Below are 25,000 nucleotides of genomic sequence, written 5' to 3'. Positions count from 1 at the left end.
TTGCAGTTGTACATGTTGTAATTATACATTGCAGTTGTACATGTTGTAATTATACATTGCAGTTGTACATGTTGTAATTATACATTGCAGTTGTACATTTTGTGATTATACATTGCAGTTGTACATGTTGTAATTATACATTGCAGTTGTACATGTTGTAATTATACATTGCAGTTGTACATTTTGTGATTATACATTGCAGTTGTACATTTTGTGATTATACATTGCAGTTGTACATGTTGTAATTATACATTGCAGTTGTACATTTTGTGATTATACATTGCAGTTGTACATGTTGTGATTATACATTGCAGTTGTACATTTTGTAATTATACATTGCTGTTGTACATGTTGTGATTATACATTGCAGTTGTACATTTTGTGATTATACATTGCAGTTGTACATGTTGTAATTATACATGGCAGTTGTACATGTTGTAATTATACATTGCAGTTGTACATGTTGTAATTATACATTGCAGTTGATCATTCTCGTGTGCCTCTCAAAATGGACCTTGGTCGACTCAGGCAGTCTGACTACATCAATGCAAATTACGTGGATGTAAGTTTTGTTGAAGAATGCCATGTATAGCTCCTCTAAATACTAGGAGAATAGGTGGAAAATTGGAGACAGAGAGAGAGAGAGAGAGAGAGAGAGAGAGAGAGAGAGAGAGAGAGAGAGAGAGAGAGAGAGAGAGAGAGAGAGAGAGAGAGAGAGAGAGAGAGAGAGAGAGAGAGAGCACTGCATACACCAGGTCAGACACTGCTTTTATTCACTACAAAGAGAGGGGGTGAAAGCGGGGAAGAGGGAGAGAGAGAGGGAGAGAGGGAGAGAGAGAGAGAGAGAGAGAGAGAGGGAGAGAGAGAGAGGGAGAGGGAGAGGGAGGGAGAGAGAGAGGGGGAGAGGGAGGGAGAGGGAGAGAGAGACAATGGGTAAGGCATTGACTTCCTCGCCCACATCTTGCAAGTAAGTTTCATAGACAATTTTGAGATAAGTTCATTATCTGTATTTCAAGTGTTTGCCTTGAAGACCACTGGGTCAACGTACTGTAAAGGCGATCCTTCATTTAATCCTTAGATCTTTTGACTGAAAACTCAGTGCTAAAGCTTCGTACGGCCAGCTTCACAAAGTGTACTTCGCGTATTCCACTTCACCCAGTTAAGGAGAGGCTTTAATCTAATGCTTTGTTATAAATTAACGTTCCAATATTACCTACCGTTCTTGTTTCTTTTAAATGTTCAATGATTGTGTAACGTGACACTGGTGTGTTGCACAGGGGTACGAAAAGCCCAAGGCCTACATCGCCACACAAGGACCCCTGCCCCAGACCTTCTCCGACTTCTGGCGCATGGTGTGGGAACAGAACGTCAGCGTCATCGTCATGATCACCAACCTCATGGAGAAAGGACGGGTGAGGGAATGGCAGAGAGAGAGACAGAGAAAGGCAGAGACAGAAGGAGAGAGTGTGTGTGTGTGTGTGTGTGTGTGTGTGTGTGCGCGCGTTTGTGTGTGCATGCGAGTGCGACTACATGTGTACGAGTGTGCGTGCGTGTGTGTGTGTCTGTGTGTGTGTGTGTCTGTGTGTGTGTGTAAGTATGTCTGTGTGTGTGTGTAAGTATGTCTGTGTGTGTGTGTGTGTCTGTGTGTGTGTGTAAGTATGTCTGTGTGTGTGTGTAAGTATGTCTGTGTGTATGTAAGTATGTCTGTGTGTGTGTGTGTGTCTGTGTGTGTGTGTAAGTATGTCTGTGTGTGTGTGTAAGTATGTCTGTGTGTGTGTAAGTATGTCTGTGTGTGTGTGTAAGTATGTCTGTGTGTGTGTGTAAGTATGTCTGTGTGTGTGTAAGTATGTCTGTGTGTGTGTGTGTGTCTGTGTGTGTGTGTAAGTATGTCTGTGTGTGTGTGTGTGTGTGTGTGTGTGTGTGTGTGTGTGTGTGTAAGTATGTCTGTGTGTATGTAAGTATGTCTGTGTGTGTGTGTGTGTGTGTAAGTATGTCTGTGTGTGTGTGTGTGTAAGTATGTCTGTGTCACCTGTTTTCACACCATTCCTCACACTGTATTATCATTGGTGACAGATTTTCTCCTTTGAGGAACATAGTGTTGAAGTGAATTTGAATTTTATTTTCACGGTAAATGTGACCAATATTGGAGATGTATGCAAATTTGTCAGTGAAATTCTAGAGTACGGTGCGATTAATGAGACAGTGATAGATAAGAAGTACTTTCAACCAGTATTTTATTCTCTTTACAGCGTAAATGTGACCAATACTGGCCAAGCGACGGACTGGAGATCTACGGAAATATGTCAGTGAAATTCTTGAGTACGGTGCGACTGGCGCATTACACTGTCAACATATTCTCCCTTCGGAACATGAAGGTAAAAAAGGTATGCATGCCCTCTTGCCCTAGCCTTCCTTCCTCCTCTGCAGCGCTTTTGGTTCATCGTGTGCAAGTTTGAGTTGCATAACATGTAGAAAAAGACTTGTGCTTTGTTTGGCTGGTTTTGTTCATGGCTTATTGGCGATTCCATGAAAATATACACATCGATGTTGATTTTCACATGATTTCATTCAGTTATAATATTAGTATGTAAAACAGGGTTTCGTATCTTCCTGTTTGAATTTTTTCAGTTGAAGTTCGTGTCTGTAGATGATGGAAAATCTTAAACGAACGAGGCAGAAAATTCAAATTCTTTACAAACGAGGCAGAAAATTCAAATTCTTTACAAACGAGGCAGGGCGCTTACTTCCCTTTGTTTGTCAGATCTATAGATGATTGTAAATTCACAAACCTGCTTCTGCCTTATTTTCATGGAATCGCCTTCCTGTTGGATGTGTTTGTAATCGGTTACTTTACTAGATACTATTGTACATTGGCATGGAATCGCCTTCCTGTTGGCTGTGTTTGTAATCTGTTACTTGACTTGATACTATTGTACATTGGCATGGAATCGCCTTCCTGTTGGCTGTGTTTGTAATCTGTTACTTGACTTGATACTATTGTACATTGGCATGGAATCGCCTTCCTGTTGGCTGTGTTTGTAATCTGTTACTTTACTAGATACTATTGTACATTGGCATGGAATCGCCTTCCTGTTGGCTGTGTTTGTAATCGGGTACTTTACTAGATACTATTGTACATTGGCATGGAATCGCCTTCCTGTTGGCTGTGTTTGTAATCTGTTACTTGACTTGATACTATTGTACATTGGCATGGAATCGCCTTCCTGTTGGCTGTGTTTGTAATCTGTTACTTGACTAGATACTATTGTACATTGGCATGGAATCGCCTTCCTGTTGGCTGTGTTTGTAATCGGGTACTTTACTAGATACTATTGTACATTGGCATGGAATCGCCTTCCTGTTGGCTGTGTTTGTAATCAGGTACTTTACTTGATACTATTGTACATTGGCATGGAATCGCCTTCCTGTTGGCTGTGTTTGTAATCTGTTACTTTACTAGATACTATTGTACATTGGCATGGAATCGCCTTCCTGTTGGCTGTGTTTGTAATCTGTTACTTTACTAGATACTATTGTACATTGGCATGGAATCACCTTCCTGTTGGCTGTGTTTGTAATCTGTTACTTGACTTGATACTATTGTACATTGGCATGGAATCGCCTTCCTGTTGGCTGTGTTTGTAATCTGTTACTTGACTAGATACTATTGTACATTGGCATGGAATCGCCTTCCTGTTGGCTGTGTTTGTAATCTGTTACTTTACTAGATACTATTGTACATTGGCATGGAATCGCCTTCCTGTTGGCTGTGTTTGTAATCTGTTACTTTACTAGATACTATTGTACATTAGCATGAAATCGCCTTCCTGTTGGCTGTGTTTGTAATCTGTTACTTTACTAGATACTATTGTACATTGGCATGGAATCGCCTTCCTGTTGGCTGTGTTTGTAATCTGTTACTTGACTTGATACTATTGTACATTGGCATGGAATCGCCTTCCTGTTGGCTGTGTTTGTAATCTGTTACTTTACTAGATACTATTGTACATTGGCATGGAATCGCCTTCCTGTTGGCTGTGTTTGTAATCTGTTACTTGACTTGATACTATTGTACATTGGCATGGAATCGCCTTCCTGTTGGCTGTGTTTGTAATCAGGTACTTTACTTGATACTATTGTACATTGGCATGGAATCGCCTTCCTGTTGGCTGTGTTTGTAATCTGTTACTTTACTAGATACTATTGTACATTGGCATGGAATCGCCTTCCTGTTGGCTGTGTTTGTAATCTGTTACTTTACTAGATACTATTGTACATTGGCATGGAATCGCCTTCCTGTTGGCTGTGTTTGTAATCTGTTACTTTACTAGATACTATTGTACATTGGCATGGAATCGCCTTCCTGTTGGCTGTGTTTGTAATCTGTTACTTTACTAGATACTATTGTACATTGGCATGGAATCGCCTTCCTGTTGGCTGTGTTTGTAATCTGTTACTTGACTTGATACTATTGTACATTGGCATGGAATCGCCTTCCTGTTGGCTGTGTTTGTAATCTGTTACTTTACTAGATACTATTGTACATTGGCATGGAATCGCCTTCCTGTTGGCTGTGTTTGTAATCTGTTACAGTGAAACCCGGCTATATTGAAGTAGGCTATATTGAAATCCCGGCTATATTGAAGAATTTGTCAGGTCCCGGCTGAAGCTCTACTTTATCTTTGTTAAAAAATGTTGGCTACATTGAAGTCGGCTATATTGAAATCCCGGCTATATTGAAACAAAAATTCAGCCCACGGGACGTTTTTACCTGGCTATATTAAATGTTTGCTCCAAAGATTTGTTTAACTTTTTATTTTTAAGAACAATGACTGCGCGGGCGCCGAATGATATGACACGCCGCTGTCAGAGCAATCAGTTGAGGAAGGGGAGAGGCCAGATCAGCATCAACTTTAGAGTCAGGAGGTCTCTGATAACAATTACAGTCTAACAATGCCGCGGGCCTCTGACAGCTACGCCATGTAGTCTTGTGGTGCGTAGATCTCCCCGACTTAAAGGCACAGTGCAGCTCACAGCCTTCGTTTTGCGTTTTTGTTGCAGCTGAGTGCATTTACAGTTCAAAAATCCTCCTATGGTAGTAAAACAAACCCAAAACTACCCAACCACGACATCTGTGAAGCTCGACAGTTGGCTTGTTCACGCGAGTGCATAAATTAACCTAGTTATTACGTGGTGTGTGCGCGCCTTCGTGAGCGAGGCTGGTACTACATATTGTTCATACGAAATGACAAACACAGGTTACAAGCGATAACGCGCAAAAGTACTGGTTTATTATTTTACATCTGACACTAGGGATCAGTAATGTATAGATATATAGTTACAGTACCACGTAATGCGATACTACGTATTGCGATACTACTTATTGCGGTAAAAAACTTATGGACAGAAAGAAAAAGAGAAAAGAAAACAAATTATTAGACATGGCAAAAGTATCAAATGCATTAACAAGACACGAGAAGTAAAAACAAGAAAAATAAACAATCACAAGACAGGCAAAGACAAACAGACAAGAAAGTTACAATTACCACACACTCGTTGGTTAGTCCTTCAACAACAATAAAGAGTTACGTTCTGTACGTTCAACAACAATAAAGAATTACGTTCCGTACGTTCAACAATACCATAAGCACTAAGAATACTCAAGAAACTTAGCATACATACGTTTAAAACCAAAATGGCTAGTTTCAGAAAAATACAAAACGTTGACTCATCAGGCCAGGAATACAAAGCAAACTGTCATACCAAAAAAGTCTAACGACAACGTTCCTGCGTTAATCAAAGTCACAAACAAGATATTTACTCATCCACTTTCCCTCAATAACGTTACAAGAAATAAGCCCGTTTACAAACGATCACCACAGACCGCAAGCTTCTTTTACCTAAATTCTTTTAACGTAAGGCTGAAAAAGTCGGAGAAAACGTTTCACTTCGAACTTCGTTAACCACAGAAAACACAAGTTATCATTATAAACATTAGCGACTTTCTAGCGTCTACAAAACATTGCTGTACGTTCACAACACTAGAACAGTTGAACACACAATAAAGAAACACTACAACAAGTCAGACTTTCAACTCACGTTATACATAAACAACTCACAAAGTCATTACAAAATGGCGACCAAAACACAACACAAACAAGTAACAACAAAATTACCTTATGCGCTGTGTGGGTTGACCAGCAGTACCAAAAACGTGTTGCCTCACAAACGAAGGGCACAAAACGATTCACACTTGAGAAACAACTGTCTCCAAGAACATTACGTTGACGTTAAAACATAAGAAACACTCCGTTGGTTCACTTGCTAACCTTCATACGTTTACATCAAAACCAAACGCTTCCTAAAACCCTCAGATCGACTGACGAGACAGGAGTCAAGCAGTGGTATTTATGGAAACAAAAACCTAACATGGAATAGTTATTCAAAAGTCAGAGGTCACCGGATTGACCAACCAACAACATTCCTAAGACAGAATCGGGTGAAACTACTATTTTACAACCAATCAGTAACCGATCACGCACTCCGTGCATGCCCAAAACTTAAAACGGTATATTTAACAGAAAGAACATCAAGGAACTAGCTGACATCACAAAGCTAAAAACACGTGAGTCACACGTATTCTAAAACTTGCAACGCAGATTCGCAGGGCTCACCTCAAAATCAAAACACGGAAAATAGCACGTGAATCTCACGGTGTTCTAAGACTAAACAACGCAGTTTGTGACGCTCCGACCAAAACCAGGTCACAACAACTGATTAAGGAGCACGTGAATCTCACGTAAAAATATCAACGCTCCACAAAACGGGTCACAACAAGGTGACACAATAAAAACACGGTTTACTTCTTTTTACATCGTGCAATGGCTTGAGCAAACGTAATTACAACAAAGTAGGTGACTGCATGCCACATCGGCATGCACACTCCCACCGGAAATTATATTAATATAATTTACTTCAAAAAACCTTTGTACAAGCATATTCCTTATATCAAAAGAAGAACAACGCAGATTTAGACATTTCAAATTTACAACTCAAAACCATTGTGTTGCAAAACATTTACACAGCACTATTACGGTTCAATCATTTTCAATGTTTCAACACATCTCGTTTTAACTAAATGCCGTTAGTCAATACTCGACGGCATAAAAAAAAAAACCGCACCACTTAAACCATAAATGTCTGTTACATCATCTGGTATAAAAACAAACTGCAACAATCTACAACTGTCAAATTGGAAAAACACTCCAACGTTCAATGTTCTTTCAGTTCGCTTACACAGCTTTGTCTTTGTGATTTTCACGATCTACTAACACAGTCATTTTGTGAATAGGTCGCTCTAATATGCGACTATCACTAGTGGGACGGCCGTGATTGTCTAGAGCCTTTGTTCCAACATGCACTTTCACTCGTCTGACCAGTCCATCAGATCCCGGCATCACTTCGACTACACGAGCCATGCACCACTCTGATCTGCACAAGCTCTGGTCATGCAAGACAACAACATCTCCCACCTGTACGTTTGCCTGGGGACGTTGCCAGACACGACGTTTCTGCAAGAGTGAAAGGTACTGGCTCTTCCATAGCAGCCAGAATTCGTCTGCCATCCGCTGGACACAGCGCCAACGTTTCCTGGCGTACAGGTCTGGATCTTCAAACACACCAGGGGGCGGAAGGATGGCACCTGACTTCATGGTGAGGACGTGGTTGGGGGTCAAAGGGCGTGGTCCATCTGCCGATTCCAATGACTCGACAGACAGTGGTCGACTGTTCACGATGGCCATCACCTCGTATAGGAACGTACGAAGTGATGAGGTAGTGAGACGCTGGCCTGATCTTCTGAGAAGACCATTCAGGATGCTGCGTATCGTTCGGATCTGACGCTCCCAAACGCCACCCATGTGACTAGCCGCAGGGGGGTTGAACTTGAACTCACATTTGCTTTCCAGCATCTTTGATGTCAGTCGTTCAGAGTCCATCTCCTTCCATGCCAGTTTGAACTCATTGCATGCACCTACAAAGTTCGTTCCTTTGTCACACCAAATGCGTGATATGTTTCCTCGCATGGAGACAACAATGCGTAGGGCGTTGATGAAGGAATCACTTGACATGTCATCCAGGGTTTCAATGTGGATTGCCCTAGAGGCAAAACACGTCACGATCAGTCCGTACCTTTTCACCTCCCTACGTCCATCTTTGACGTGAAATGGGCCGAAACAGTCAATGCCACAGTACGTGAACGGTGGGGATGGGTCAAGACGCTCTGGAGGGAGATCGGCCATCTTCTGTCCAGCTGGCCCTGAGCGATGCCATCGGCAGTGAACACAGCGGCGCACCAACGAGGAGACGACGTGACGAATGCCAATGATCCAGAAACCGCTGGCTCGTACTTGGTTGATCGTGAACATTCTCCCTTGGTGGGCTATCGCAGCATGACAGTCCTGAGCCACCAGGAAAGAGAAGTGACTGTCTCGAGGTAGTAGTATGGGAAACTTGTCAGCTGAAGAGGATGATGAATTTTGAGAGCGACCATATACTCTCAGTATTCCATCAACGTCCTTGTGAGCGTTGAGTGCCTGAAGCTGGTTACGTAAAGAAGGCGTTGGGCGTTCAAAATGTTCTTTCTGAAGACATTCGATGAACTTCTTCTCAGTGACTTCAAGCACTTCAAGGGGAGACGACTGGTGCCCCTTAATGGCATTGCATTTGCGTACCAAAACAGCCATGGCTCTTATCAGAGATGTCTTGGAGGAGAATCGTCGGGCGATCTGCTCAAACGACTGAACAGACACTTCTTTAGAGGTAGTAGCCTTGCACACTTTCACCTCAACATCGTCATCTGGGATCTCGAAAAAGTCATCTGATTCCGGAAGGGACTGGCTCAAGAACGCGGGACCATGGAACCACTCTGATGTCATGAGGTCACTCACAGACAATCCCCGTGATGCATAATCAGCTGGGTTCTCCTTTGTAGAAACATGATTCCACTGACTGGCCTGTGAGAACTGACGTATTTGTTGGACTCTATTTGCGACAAAGACGTGAAAACGCTTGGACTCGTTCTTCAAATAAGCGAGTACAATCATAGAGTCAGTCCAAAAGAAATGTTCAATGCTCTCAAAGTCCAGTTCTTCTTGAAGAAATCTTGCCATCTTGACGGAAAGTACTGCTGCCGTTAGCTCCAGACGAGGGACAGTGACGTGTCGAAGCGGAGCCACGCGTGCTTTGGCGACTACAAGCGTACTGTGAATGTTGCCTAGATGATTTTCAAAGCGAAGGTACGAACACTGGCCGTATCCTGCTGTAGACGCGTCTGAAAAGTGATGTAGCTCTACATTCTTCACGGTGCCAAAGTCTGTGGGCAAGTAGTTCCTGGGTATCTTGACGCAACCCAGTCGGGATAGATCCTTCAGCCACTCTTCCCAACGTTCTTGAAGCGATGGTGGCAGCGGATCGTCCCAGCCGAGCTCCTGGCGACATAGTTCCTGGAGGATCAATTTTCCAGTCAGCAAAAAGGGGGCCAGAAAACCAAGGGGGTCGTAGACTGATGCAATTGTAGAGAGAACTCCTCTTCTGTTCGAGGGACCCAGTCTGGGGTTGTCAGTGAAACCCAGCGTGTCATCATCAGTGCACCAGTGAAGGCCAAGAGTCCGCTCAATTTCTGGTGTGCTACAAGGGACTGCGAGTTCTGTGGCCTTGGTTGACGTAACTTCAGAGTCGGGGAAGTACTCTAAAAGTTCCTTTGAGTTGGAGACTATCTTGTGCAGCCTCAGTTGTCCGTGTTCACAAATTTCTCTAGCCTTCATGAGCACATCTGCTGCTTCTTCAACAGAGTCTTTGGCTTGAAGTCCATCATCGACATAAAAGTCACGCTGCAGAAAGGCTGATGCCTTGGCGCTGATTTTGGCGTTGTCCTTTGCCACCTGCTTGAGGCCGAAGTTTGCGCAGCCTGGAGACGATGTAGCTCCGAAGATGTGCACCTTCATGCGGTAGTCAAGCGGCTGGCCACTCGTATCACCGTCCTTCCACCAAAGGAAGCGCAGAAAGTCTCGATGGGGCTCGGAGACGTGAAACTGGTGGTACATTTTTTCCACGTCACAGGAAAATGCTATGGGACCCTTGCGGAAACGACAGAGAACGCCGGAAAGGGAGCTGATTAGGTCTGGGCCTTGTAGGAGAAGATCGTTCAAGGACGTGCCTAGGTGACGTGCACTACAGTCAAAAACCACACGAATCTTTCCTGGCTTCTTGTCGTTGTACACGCCGTGATGTGGGATGTACCAGCGATTTGGGACCTCGACTTCGTTCTTGGGAATCAGTTCAGCGTCACCTCGCTCCAAAATCACGTTCATGAACTTGATATAGTCTTCACGGTACCCAGGCTTCTTCTCAAACTGGCGTTTCAGTCCCATGAGACGCTTGACTGCGGCACCTCTGTTGTCAGGAAGAGACGGTTGTTCTGGCCGAAAAGGCAGAGGCATCTCGTAGTGACCAGCTTCGTTGACCTTCACGTTCTCCTTCACGATCTTCATGAACTTCAAATCATCTTGAGACATGGATCCTGTGTCACTATCAGCAAAGTCTCTCTCCATAACGTGTAGTAGGTCAGTACACGATACCTCATCCACCTGTATTTTGTAGACGTGAGCTGCACTTTCTTCTTGTCTTGATCCTGGCTTAACGACTACGTGCATGGACGAGCCTACACCATCAAAGGCGACGGAATGCGGTGACTTGCCGACGATGCTCCAACCTAACTTAGTCTCTACTGCAAATGGCAGTCCTTGGACAACGTTTAGGGGCATGAGGGCTTCAGCGCAGTCATAGCCGATGAGGAGGCCTGCTTCGCAATCAGGGTACAAGGGGGGCAGTTTTGGGGACAGGTGTTGAAGATGTGGGTAAACTTTGACAGTCTCTGAGGTGGGGATTTGCGTGGGGTCAACGGACAGGTAAGGTCGTGAGATGGCAGAAGGGAGCCTGACAAACTCACTGGAGGTAGGAGAGCGGACACGCAATCCAGAGTACTTCCTGCCGGAGACCACAGCATTGTCCTCAGTCAGTGTGGAGACCCTGAGTGTAGTCGGCTGCGATTTGGCTTTAACTTCTTCAGCCACTGACTGCACTACAAAAGTGGCGTTGGACATAGTGTCCAGTAGTGCGTACGTCAGCACTTCTACGTTGGGGTTAGAGTCACTGGAAACGAGAACGGGAACGATCATAGACGTGAAACCGATGCTGTTTTCCTCGCTGGCCTTAAGAGCAGACACCGTAGGGGTCGACGATGACAGTGGCTCTTGAACGTCAGCAGCAGAGGTACGGTAATTGTTCTTGTGTTCACTCGCCCCTTTGTTTTCACTCATACTGTTCTGATATTTGAAATTGTCATCATGAAGACAAGTGGGATGAGCCTTCTTGCACTTCTTGCACGTCTGTTTCTGCATACATTGACGGCTCTGGTGATCCTTACTTCTGAGACATCCGTAGCAGATACGGTTCTTGAACAGAAAATCTCGTATCTCAACCAGAGGCTTCTCTATGAGTTCCTTACATGTCCCAGCGTCATGGTCCGGAAGTTGACAGTGCAGACATGCGGTGACATCCTCTGTCAGGGTTGACAGGTTCGTTGTGAACTTTCTTGGTGTCCCCGATGCACTTGTCAAGCCGAAAACAGGGTCGTTAGAAATGTCTGCTTCGAGGGTAACGAACGACACGAGTTCATTGAACAGAGGATACCTCTTCTTTTCAACCTTGGTTCGAGCAACTGTTCTAGACCATCTGTGACTCATCCAGTCTGGGAGCTTTCCGACGATCTTCCGTAGGTACTGGGCATCATCCAGTATGCTCAATCCACCAACTTCCTGGGCAGCAACGGAACATTGCTGCAAGAAATCGGCCAGACTTCTGAGTCCCTTGGGATCCTTGCTTTTGACTGGGGTCCATTCGTCCAGCTTGGTCCGGAAAGCTTGCGAAACGACGTATGAGTTGCCGAACCGATTTTCCAGCACTTCCATGGCTCTCTCGTAGGCATCACCTTCTCTCAGCAGAAAGAAGCCGGTCACGGCCTCCTTTGCTTGACCTCCGATGTACCGTTGCAGATACAATAACTTCTCACTGCTGGTTATGTTCTGTCTCTCGATGAGGAACGAAAACGACGACCTCCAAATTGGATATTGGAGAGGGTCACCAACAAAAATGCACGGCTCCTGCATCGGCAAACGGTTGATCATCAGAGCGTCTGATAGGGTTTTGGCGAGAGAGTCCATAGGAGTGTCCTGCTTGGCAGGAGTAGCAAGTGGACGTTGGTAGTACGCAGACGGGGGGTAGGTGGCAAATGGACGATCTGCATGACATTCCTTGTCAAAGTTCATGTACGCAGGGGGCCTTGCGTTTTCGTTTCCCCAAATAACTTTGGGGGTGGTCTGATGTGGGTCCAGGAATGTGGGCACGAAAGGCTCTGGTTTGGGATGTAGGTGGGTATCATAGGGGAAACAGGGTGGGGTAACTTGAAAACGTCTGTGGTCCATGCGTTGGTGACGTTCTTCTGGGAAGTAGGTGTGTCGTTCTTGCGTCTCATCACCTTCCCTTGTCTCTGGTAGGTGATAGGACCAACCTGTGTGGTCGAGATCAGGCGGGCGAGGGCCTGTGACGCTTGTCGTTGAGTGTCCAACGTTGTGCAGAGGCGGCTGACCAGTGTATGCACCGAGAGGGTGCTGCAGTGTGGTCAGCAGCGCTGTAGGCCGCATGGAGGATGTAGTTGCAGCCGTCGTGTAGTTGGGTGTGGAGGGCTCCCGATGGATGAAAGGAGCGCTCGTTCCGGCGTGATGGGGGGCGTTGACATCCTCTCTACGTTGAGGTCCGTACGCCTCGTAGGTGGCGTTGTTGGTAGTAGCGGCGCTTGTAGAGGCGCTGACTCCAACGACGAGGTCCACGACAGGTAACGCGTGCTGTCGTGGCTCAGTCGTTGTGGTTCCTGCGACGAAGATGGTGACAGCATCGTTGACAGTAGAGATGTCACGGGTGCTGGCGGCGTTGCAGACAGGAACAGACGTGACGTCCAAGGCTGGCTGGTGTGTCCCTTGATCAGCAATGACGGCAGCTTGGCAGACAGGAACAGACGTGGCGTCCAAGGCTGGCTGGTGTGTCCCTTGGTCAGCAATGACGGCAGCACCTGTCCCTATTCCTATCGCTGTTTGTTCATTGTTTAGAGGAGGGGCTACAAGACTGTACAAGGGAACGAAAGGATGAGGGTGGAACCTAGTGTTCAACAAATCAACTGACGGTAGATCAGGGAGATCCTGCTGAACGGATTCACCTTGTTCCAATACTTGTAACATAGCTTGTTGTTCTCTTAAGCTAGTTTTTAATTCGGTGGACTGAATTTGTCTCAAAGCCTTCTTCTGTTTAATCTCTTCAAGAGCTGCTTCAGCTGCGTCTTCGGCCTGTCTAGCTGCTATTCTCTCAGCTTCCTTAGCCTGCCTAGCTGCGTCTTCGGCCTGCCTAGCTGCTTCTTCGGCCTGCCTAGCTGCTGTTCTCTCAGCTTCCTTAGCTTGCCTAGCTGCTTCTTCGGCCTGCCTAGCTGCTGTTCTCTCAGCTTCTTCAATCTGCCTAGCTGCATTTCTCTCAGCTTCCTCAGTCTGCCTAGCTGCTGTTCTCTCAGCTTCCTCAGTCTGCCTAGCCGCAGTTCTCTCAGCATATTGTTGTTGTAAGAGATCCAGTTCACTAAACTGAGCTTCCTTTATTGCGTCACCTTCCACTTTTATGGCCAGGGATGCAGCCTCTAGTTTAAGAGCCAATTTAGTGTCTTCAGAGCTAACACTTTTAGAGCGGAGAGACTCGGCGCGAGAAGCTACTTGGCTACCTGATCTCCTGATACCTGACTTGTGGCTAGCTGACTTGTGGATGGCTGAAGTAATGCTAGCCACTTTATGAATGGCAGACTTAACACTGGCTGACTTGTGGGTGGATGACCCAACGCTAGGTGTAACACTGCTATGCCTGGAAGTAGGCTCCTTAGCCACCTGCACACTAGTCGTTTGTCTGTCAAGAGCTCGATCAATGTCAAACATAATGTTCTGAACTGTTCTCTGAACATCATCCCAACTTTCCTGAATGGTTTCACCGCTACCAATACTACGAAGACCTTTCTCTATGTCACCAAGATCCTTGTACATGCTCAAAACAATTTGTTTTTGACTGGTTAACGACTCTTGATTAGGAGTTTCTTGGTTAAGCTCTGTGACTATCTCACCGATTGCTCGTTCCAAGAATGTTCGTTGTCTTGCGAAGTTTCTAGTTTTGATCTCAATCTGGTACTCTCTACCTTTTTCAGTAGGCTTAATGTCACGCCTAGGCCTTTGAGAATGTTCATCTTCATCGCCGTTAACGTCATAACCTGAAGCTTCCAATGGTTTATCTGCTGGAATCTTCTCCATTACAATGTTCGCTTATTCAAAAGCACTAAAAACATACATAAGGTTTATCTGGTTATAAAGTAAAATGAATCGATCTGAGGGTCGTTTGGGATAATACACAAAAGTCACAAAAAATGCGCCGGATACGGAGTAGGAAGATCTCTAACCGACAAGTTGATCTATGTCAAACTATGGTTCACTAACACAGTGACAGGTAACAATAAAGTCTTTTGCTGGTTATCAACAGCTACGTTTACGTTCATTGAGCGTCAATAACAAAAGTTCTTTACTGGGCGTCAGCAGCTAAGTTTGTTTACTTTAGCTAAAATTCTTTCACTGGACGACAGCAACTAAAGTTTTTTACTGGGCGACAGCAACTAAAGTTTTTTACTGTGCGCGCCTTCGTGAGCGAGGCTGGTACTACATATTGTTCATACGAAATGACAAACACAGGTTACAAGCGATAACGCGCAAAAGTACTGGTTTATTATTTTACATCTGACACTAGGGATCAGTAATGTATAGATATATAGTTACAGTACCACGTAATGCGATACTACGTATTGCGATACTACTTATTGCGGTAAAAAACTTATGGACAGAAAGAAAAAGAGAAAAGAAAACAAATTATTAGACATGGCAAAAGTATCAAATGCATTAACAAGACACGAGAAGTAAAAACAAGAAAAATAAACAATCACAAGACAGGCAAAGACAAACAGACAAGAAAGTTACAATTACCACACACTCGTTGGTTAGTCCTTCAACAACAATAAAGAGTTACGTTCTGTACGTTCAACAACAATAAAGAATTACGTTCCGTACGTTCAACAATACCATAAGCACTAAGAATACTCAAGAAACTTAGCATACATACGTTTAAAACCAAAATGGCTAGTTTCAGAAAAATACAAAACGTTGACTCATCAGGCCAGGAATACAAAGCAAACTGTCATACCAAAAAAGTCTAACGACAACGTTCCTGCGTTAATCAAAGTCACAAACAAGATATTTACTCATCCACTTTCCCTCAATAACGTTACAAGAAATAAGCCCGTTTACAAACGATCACCACAGACCGCAAGCTTCTTTTACCTAAATTCTTTTAACGTAAGGCTGAAAAAGTCGGAGAAAACGTTTCACTTCGAACTTCGTTAACCACAGAAAACACAAGTTATCATTATAAACATTAGCGACTTTCTAGCGTCTACAAAACATTGCTGTACGTTCACAACACTAGAACAGTTGAACACACAATAAAGAAACACTACAACAAGTCAGACTTTCAACTCACGTTATACATAAACAACTCACAAAGTCATTACAAAATGGCGACCAAAACACAACACAAACAAGTAACAACAAAATTACCTTATGCGCTGTGTGGGTTGACCAGCAGTACCAAAAACGTGTTGCCTCACAAACGAAGGGCACAAAACGATTCACACTTGAGAAACAACTGTCTCCAAGAACATTACGTTGACGTTAAAACATAAGAAACACTCCGTTGGTTCACTTGCTAACCTTCATACGTTTACATCAAAACCAAACGCTTCCTAAAACCCTCAGATCGACTGACGAGACAGGAGTCAAGCAGTGGTATTTATGGAAACAAAAACCTAACATGGAATAGTTATTCAAAAGTCAGAGGTCACCGGATTGACCAACCAACAACATTCCTAAGACAGAATCGGGTGAAACTACTATTTTACAACCAATCAGTAACCGATCACGCACTCCGTGCATGCCCAAAACTTAAAACGGTATATTTAACAGAAAGAACATCAAGGAACTAGCTGACATCACAAAGCTAAAAACACGTGAGTCACACGTATTCTAAAACTTGCAACGCAGATTCGCAGGGCTCACCTCAAAATCAAAACACGGAAAATAGCACGTGAATCTCACGGTGTTCTAAGACTAAACAACGCAGTTTGTGACGCTCCGACCAAAACCAGGTCACAACAACTGATTAAGGAGCACGTGAATCTCACGTAAAAATATCAACGCTCCACAAAACGGGTCACAACAAGGTGACACAATAAAAACACGGTTTACTTCTTTTTACATCGTGCAATGGCTTGAGCAAACGTAATTACAACAAAGTAGGTGACTGCATGCCACATCGGCATGCACATGGTGTTTGGTCGGAGTTTGATTCAACTGAGTGATTCCGGCCTCCATTTTGTTTTAAACAAACTCAAGATGATGTCTGACATAGTTTGCTAGTGACGTGTCTTTTGTGCATGATGTGGTGATCTACCTGATCTAAATTTAGATCCAAAAATAGGTCAAGACCAGCCGGGTCCGAGTACGAAATTAATTCGTAAAAAAATCGCAGTTCTTGACTCTTTGGGTGCAAGTCAATGAAACTTGGTAGTTCTTCTAACGGATAGCTGCCTGAGGTATGACTAAAAGCCCCAGGGGCTCCGTGCACCTGGATTTGACAAGTTCAGTACCTTTAATTTCTCTTGTTCATGCGAGTAGTTTCCCTTTGTATACAGCAAAAATGGCTGCAAAACAAACAAGTCGCGTAAGGCGAAATAACAACATTTAGTCAAGCTGTCGAACTCACAGAATGAAACTGAACGCACTGCATTTTTTTCACAATGACCGTAGTCCGCCGCTCGTACAAAAGGCAGTGAAATTAACGAGCCTGTTTAGCGCGGTAGTGGTTGGGCTGTGCTGCAAAGCACGCTTTTCTGTACTTCTCTTCGCTTTAACTTTCTGAGCGTGTTTTTAATCCAAACATATCATATCTATATGTTTTTGGAATCAGGAACCGACAAGGAATAAGATGAAATTGTTTTTAAATCGATATCGGAAATTTAATTTTAATCATAATTTTTATATTTTTTATTTTGTGGTCTTGTTTTTAATATAATCCAAATAAACCATACTTAGTTTTTTTTGGAATCAGAAAATGATGAAGAATAAGATGAAATTGATTTTGGATTGTTTTATATAAAACAAATAATTTTAATTACAATTTTTGAATTTTTAATTACCAAAGTCATTAATTAATTTTTAAGCCTCCAAGCTGAAATGCAATATCAAAGTCCAGCCTTTGTCGAAGATAGCTTGACCAAAATTTCAATCAATTTGATTGAAAAATGAGGGTGTGACAGTGCCGCCTCAACTTTTACAAAAAGCCGGATATGACGTCATCAAAGACATATATCAAAAAAATGAAAAAAATGTCTGGGGATATCATACCCAGGAACTCTCATGTCAAATTTCATAAAGATCGGTCCAGTAGTTCACTCTGAATCGCTCTACACACACACACGCACAGACAGACAGACAGACACACAGACACACACACACACACACACACACACACACACATACACCACGACCCTCGTCTCGATTCCCCCTCTATGTTAAAACATTTAGTCAAAACTTGACTAAATGTAAAAAGGGTGAGTCTGACAATTAAAAGAAAAATCGAGCTTATTCAGAAGCTGGAAACTGGCTGCAAAAAAAGAAAGGAAGTAGCTGAGGAATATGGAATGTGTGTTTGTGTGTGTGTAAGGAAGGGGGGGCGTGCGTGTGTGTGAGTGTGTGTCCGTGTGTGTGTGCAGAAAAAAGCAAGGAGGCTCGAAGAACAACAGCCAACAGGTGAAAGATTAATGGGAATATATCTCACATCAAACGCAATGTGTGGACACGGAAATAAGAACGTATAGTGAAAAAAAGTTCGGTTATATTGAATTTCTGAAGGAACAAGGAGGGAAATTCAATATAACCGAGAATTGCCTATATTGAAGTTCCGGCTATATTGAAGGTCTTCCCGGGTCCCGTGCCACTTCAATATAGCCGGGTTTCACTGTACTTGACTTGATACTATTGTACATTGGCATGGAATCGCCTTCCTGTTGGCTGTGTTTGTAATCTGTTACTTGACTTGATACTATTGTACATTGGCATGGAATCGCCTTCCTGTTGGCTGTGTTTGTAATCTGTTACTTGACTTGATACTATTGTACATTGGCATGGAGCGGTTGTGGACAGTGTACATAATTTCACGTTGAAGGTACATTCCTCCTCATGTAGCGCATCGTGTTAGTCTCCACAGATCATGTCATAAAAGGGGCAGGTCTTAACTTGGGGGTACCGGGTCTTAAAAGGGGCAGGACCCCCCGCGGGTTAGGGGGAAGAATTTACCCGATGCTCCCCAGCATGTCGTAAGAGGCGACTAACGGAGTCTGTTTCTCCTTTTACCCTTGTTAAGTGTTTCTTGTATAGAATATAGTCAATGTTTGTAAAGATTTTAGTCAAGCAGTATGTAAGAAATGTTAAGTCCTTTGTACTGGAAACTTGCATTCTCCCAGTAAGGTAATACATTGTACTACGTTGCAAGCCCCTGGAGCAATTTTTTGATTTGTGCTTTTGTGAACAAGAAACAATTAACAAGTGGCTCTATCCCATCTCTCCCCTCCCCCCCCCCCCCCCCCCCTTTCCCCGTCACGATATAACCTTCATGGTTGAAAACGACGTTAAACACCAAATAAAGAAAGAATAGGGGCAGGTCTTAACTTGGGGGTCTTAAAAGGGGGGTTCCATTGTTCCAATTTAGCCCCGAAAATGCCAAGACAGCACAGAACACAGCCAGGCTTTACATTGATGGTATGTGTTCTAGTGGAAGGATTCCCTCTTTGGGTTTAAAAGCTTGGGCAGATCTGTGATGCGTGACGTGATCTGTGATGCGTGATGTGATCTGTCACAACGGAAGGAATGTAAATGCAGGGTCTCACATCCATGAGAGGTGGCATAGGACAAATGTCCTGGACAATGCAAAAGTGATAGGACATTTGTCCTGAACAAAATTAAACAATAGGACTTTTTGTTCGCAACAAAACGTAAATTGTAATTAAACTTGACTAGTTTCTTGTCACAAAGGTAACAGAACAAATAAAATAATGTTTTGGGCAAAAAGGTAACGGAACAAATCAAAGTAATAAAAACGTGTTGTTCTGTCTCTGATCTAATGACGACAATTCACTCTGATTGTTCCTTTCTCTTGCTGAGGAGCATGCGCTTTCTGGTTGATGCCCACATTTCTACAACCGGAAAAAAAACCGCATAAGGAGGCAACTGTCAACCGGCTTGGAGCATTTCAGAGTTGTGACCCTTGGAAGCTCTTCTCTATAAAAAGCACATAATGTCTCCCCAAGTTTCGTCTGCTTGGAGAGACACATCGCTTCGCAAAACATCGATACAATAGCAAATCAAACCACTGTAAATTGGACAGTACTAACAATGTCCGGATCAAATGAAAGCATAATAGGACAATGACCACTTTGTGACATAAACAATAGGACATATGTCCTCTTGCATGAAAAATGTATAGGACATTTGTAACAAATATCCGTGTATGTCCGATGTCCGACGTGGATGTGAGCCCCTGTAAATGTATTTTAATTTGTGTGACTCGGTGACACCCATTACATATTTTAGTAATTGGTGTGACTCTGTGACACCCATTACATATTTTAGTAATTGGTGTGACTCGGTGACACCCATTACATATTTTAGTAATTGGTGTGACTCGGTGACACCCATTACATATTTTAGTAATTGGTGTGACTCGGTGACACCCATTACATATTTTAGTAATTGGTGTGACTCTGTGACACCCATTACATATTTTAGTAATTGGTGTGACTCGGTGACACCCATTACATATTTTAGTAATTTGTGTGACTCGGTGACACCCATTACATATTTTAGTAATTGGTGTGACTCGGTGACACCCATTACATATTTGGCTCACGAAGTGTAGCCTATGCGATCATAACTTTGTCTGTCTGTGCGTTTGTGCGTGCGTGTGTGCGTGTGTGTGTGCGTGTGTGTGTGTGTATGTCTGTGGTAGAAACTTTAACATTTCCGAGTCTATGTGTGAGTGGTTATCCAAGACTATGGATAAAGCTCGCATAAGATTACGTCACGGTCAAAAGTGTTTGACGTCAATTAATGCATCATGACGGCATGCCTCCCTGTAGTCTTTCTCTCTCGCGTGGTGTGTGTGGTCTCGGTCATTGTTATTTTGAGCGGGCCGAGACTATTTGGCAGTCGTGTCCCTGTAAGTAGGCTACATGCAGACAGACAGATCTAGATCTAGTGTCTCTCTTTCTTGCACAGTGTCACCTAAGCTTACTGTGTGTGTGGGTGTGTATGTGTGACGGAGTGATTGAGTTTGTGTTACTGTTTGTCTATTTCTTACGTGAGCCTTGAAGGCTTCGCCTCTTGTTTAGTAATTTGTGTGACTCGGTGACACCCATTACATATTTTAGTAATTTGTGTGACTCGGTGACACCCATTACATATTTTAGTCATTTGTACATGCTTGTACGTTCACCAAAGTTTTTTCTGACATTTTGGTTGTTTGTTTTTGGTTGGTCATTTGTTTTTTTACAAGGAGATATTTGCAAATAGCTTGTTGATAGAAATGACAGTATCATTGAAAAATATTCCGTCTTTTTACATTTAGTCAAGTTTTGACTAAATGTTTTAACATAGAGGGGGAATCGAGACGAGGGTCGTGGTGTGTGTGTGTGTGTGTGTCTGTCTGTGCGTGTGTGTGTGTGTAGAGCGATTCAGACTAAACTACTGGACCGATCTTTATGAAATTTTACATGAGAGTTCCTGGGAATGATATCCCCGGACGTTTTTTTCATTTTTTCGATAAATGTCTTTGATGACGTCATATCCGGCTTTTTGTAAAAGTTGAGGCGGCACTGTCACACCCTCATTTTTTAATCAAATTGATTGAAATTTTGGCAAAGCAATCTTCGACGAAGGCCGGACTTCGGTATTGCAGTTCAGCTTGGTGGCTTAAAAATTAATTAATGACTTTGGTCATTAAACATCTGAAAATTGTAAAAAAAACAAAAATTGTTTATAAAACGATCTAAATTTACGTTCATCTTATTCTTCATCATTTCCTGATTCCAAAAACATATAAATATGTTATATTTGGATTAAAAACAAGCTCTGAAAATTAAAAATTATGATCAAAATAAAATTTTTGAAATCAATTTAAAAACACTTTCATCTTATTCCTTGTCGGTTCCTGATTCCAAAAACATATAGATATGATATGTTTGGATTAAAAACACGCTCAAAAAGTTAAAACAAAGAGAGGTACAGAAAAGCGTGCTATCCTAATCTCAGCGCAACTACTACCCCACTCTTCTTGTCAATTTCACTGCCTTTGCCACGAGCGGTGGACTGACGATGCTACAAGTATACGGTCTTGCTGAAAAATTGCAGTGCGTTCAGTTTCATTCTGTGAGTTCGACAGCTTGACTAAATGTTGTATTTTCGCCTTACGCGACTTGTTTTTTGACTGTAGTTATAAAAATAGCTAAATGCCAAGGTGATGTGAATTTGATGGAATGTATCTGATTGCTGTGGTTTGTGTACAGTGGGGTTTTGTTTCTGAATTGCTTGCACCCTTCCCATGTTGATGTTGTGGATCATACCCATTTTTTTCTGGGTTGGATTCAAATTGTTTTTGACTGAATTTCTTTTTTGAATGATGTATATTTTAACAACCATTGCTGCATGTGCATATGCCTGAAGCCTCAATTCAAGTGCTTTGATCAGTGTTCAGGTACTTCTCAGGTACTCATTTATTATTCAGTTTGAGTTTTAAAATGTGCCTTTGTTTGGTTACTCATTACGTTTAAGCCGTGTTTGCAGACCCAACATTTTCCCAAGAATAGCAATGATGATACAATATGAAATAATGCCAATTCAGTTTCGAATCAAACACAAAATGCCCAACTCAAAAATGAGGGATTATCCTTAGGGCCACGCTTTTCTTTAAATTGCATTTCGCTCAAAGTTCAACCAGTATCCATTGTACAACGCGACTGCAGCCAAGGCGAATAGGGGGGATGTTAATTGACACCTGTCAGGGAATATACAGTTTCTAATAACTGACCTCTTTGTAGCTCTGCAATGATGATGCTGACTGGCTGCGAGTGCAAAATCAGCTAGTGAATTGGCTCAGAACAGCTCGATGCATTACTCAGGAAAGAAGATGCGATGTTTGGTATAGATGTGAGGGATTATACATGTAAGAACAGAAAGAGAACACAGTAAACTCCCGGCTTTGGAGACTTGCTGTCACCTCAGACCCACTTTTACTGGACATAATGCCAGTCAATTGATTTTTCATTCAAATTAAAACCACTGTTATGAACTTTAGGGCCAGACTTTCTCGTCTTTGCATGGGTCTGATATGGGAACTTCTATGGTAATTTGAATAAATATTGCAACTTCTAGTTCAAAGCTTGTCAGTTTTCCATGCTTTCAAATGATCATAGAATGCAGTGAATTAGTGATTCGGATTATGAACCCTACAGATGTAGACAGCTTCACCCTACAAGAAGACCGATGTTTCGTGTATTGTTTTGTGTATTGATCAGTCTGAGTGCTTCATTTGCAAGAATCTTCATGTATTTAAAAAAAAAGGTTTATTAATGCTAATGGGTTAACCCAATCTTGATCACATCACAGTCAGTCAGACTTTTTGAATGTTTTTCCTTCTATGCCATGTCTAGTTTTTTTAAATTTTTATATATATCCTAGTTTGAGTAGATTTGAATTTGTGTGTACAATTGATGGAGGAAAGAGTATTTGTCATTCTTGGCTGAATCCTCAGAGGTTGAAAAGTTGCAAAGAAGCCAAAAGCAAACTATGTTTTGCCAATCTTCTGAAATTAGCAATTTGAAAGAGTTAAATATCATGTCAGTGTCACTATCACAAACAAAAAAGAAGCGTGAACATTTTGTGTGAAATTCATTCAACGAGACGACGAACCATCCACGAGACTAAATCAGGAGGTATTTAATGACCCCGCCGCGGGTTAGGGGGAAGAATTTACCTGATGCTCCCCAGCATGTCGTAAGAGGTGACTAACGGATTCTGTTTCTCCTTTTACCCTTGTTAAGTGTTTCTTGTATAGAATATAGTCAATGTTTGTAACGGTGGCCTAGGGGTAAGGCGTCCGCCTCGTGATCGGGAGGTCGTGGGTTCGAACCCCGGCCGGGTCATACCTAAGACTTTAAAATTGGCAATCTAGTGGCTGCTCCGCCTGGCGTCTGGCATTATGGGGTTAGTGCTAGGACTGGTTGGTCCGGTGTCAGAATAATGTGACTGGGTAAGACATGAAGCCTGTGCTGCGACTTCTGTCTTGTGTGTGGCGCTTGTTATATGTCAAAGCAGCACCGCCCTGATATGGCCCTTCGTGGTCGGCTGGGCGTTAAGCAAACAAACAAGCAAACAAACAAGTACAGTGGAACCCTCTTTTAACACCCCGCAATGTCTCCCTCCCTTTTGAGACCCTGTTTTCTCAGATATTTTGTTCATTATAAACCTGTGTCAATGTAGCCCCATTTTAAGACCTGAATTTCTCACATTTGTGTAGGTCCTAAAAGGGGTTCCAGTGTGATGCAAGGCACGATAGATCCTTGATGGTTGAGCAGTAACGTGTGATGCAAGGCACGATAGATCCTTGATCGTTGAGCAGTAACGTGTGATGCAAGGCACGATAGATCCTTGATCGTTGAGCAGTACCGTGTGTGTTTGTGTTACAGCGCCACTCGATGAAGGGGGTGGGTGAGCGCAAGGTGTACCAGTACCACTACACAGAGTGGCCGGACCACGGCGTGCCAGTAACGTGTGTGTTTGTGTTACAGCGCCACTCGATGAAGGGGGTGAGCGAGCGCACGGTGTACCAGTACCACTACACAGAGTGGCCGGACCACGGCGTGCCAGACTACACCCTGCCCGTCCTGGAGTTCGTGCAGAAATCCGCCGCTTGCAATCCCCCCGATGGAGGGCCCATCATTGTGCACTGCAGGTAAAGGAATCTCCTCCCATTTTTGATACAGTTGAACCTGTGTGAAACCACTATCCAAGGGACCGACCAGAATTGGTCGTTGTAAAAATCCGCTGCTTGCAATACCCCCCCCCCCCCCCCCCCCCCCCCCAACCAGAATTGGTCGTTGTAGCTATGGAGTGGTGGTTGTGGGCAGATTGTGGCGTGATGCAAGGTATGTTGAATTGTACATTCAGACCAGCATGGTGACCTTGATTGTGGCGTGATGCAAGGCATGTTGAATTGTACATTCAGACCAGCATGGTTACCTTGATTGTAATGTTCGACATCGATGGGCGCAGATTGTGGCGTGATGCAAGGCATGTTGAATTGTACATTCAGACCAGCATGGTTACCTTGATTGTAATGTTCGACATCAATGGGCGCAGATTGTGGCGTGATGCAAGGCATGTTGAATTGTACATTCAGACCAGCATGGTTACCTTGATTGTAATGTTCGACATCGATGGGAGCAGATTGTGGCGTGATGCAAGGCATGTTGAATTGTACATTCAGACCAGCATGGTTACCTTGATTGTGGCGTGATGCAAGGCATGTTGAATTGTACATTCAGACCAGCATGGTGACCTTGATTGTAATGTTCGACATCGATGGGAGCAGATTGTGGCGTGATGCAAGGCATGTTGAATTGTACATTCAGACCAGCATGGTTACCTTG

At 43.3% G+C, this 25,000-nt stretch overlaps 1 protein-coding gene across 5 annotated transcripts in view; it reads left to right on the top strand.

Annotated features, from left to right (window-relative positions):
* The window catches only part of LOC138965502 (tyrosine-protein phosphatase 99A-like), a 100,247-nt gene that overhangs the window by 48,371 nt on the left and 26,876 nt on the right, over positions 1-25,000 (top strand). For 4 of the 5 annotated variants that reach the window (XM_070337675.1, XM_070337678.1, XM_070337680.1 and 1 more), the window contains 4 exons: positions 483-562; positions 1,278-1,412; positions 2,250-2,384; positions 24,140-24,303. In XM_070337675.1, coding sequence (XP_070193776.1) covers positions 483-562; positions 1,278-1,412; positions 2,250-2,384; positions 24,140-24,303 — 514 coding nt within the window. The remainder of the gene's footprint in view (positions 1-482; positions 563-1,277; positions 1,413-2,249; positions 2,385-24,139; positions 24,304-25,000) is intronic. The other variant, XM_070337676.1, reaches the window with a different exon arrangement.

The sequence above is a fragment of the Littorina saxatilis genome, linkage group LG4 (assembly GCF_037325665.1).
Source record: "Littorina saxatilis isolate snail1 linkage group LG4, US_GU_Lsax_2.0, whole genome shotgun sequence".
In the NCBI taxonomy this organism is placed as follows: Eukaryota; Metazoa; Mollusca; class Gastropoda; order Littorinimorpha; family Littorinidae; genus Littorina; species Littorina saxatilis.
The sequence above is the reverse complement of the archived record's forward strand: the minus strand, read 5'-3'. Positions and strand labels throughout refer to the sequence as shown.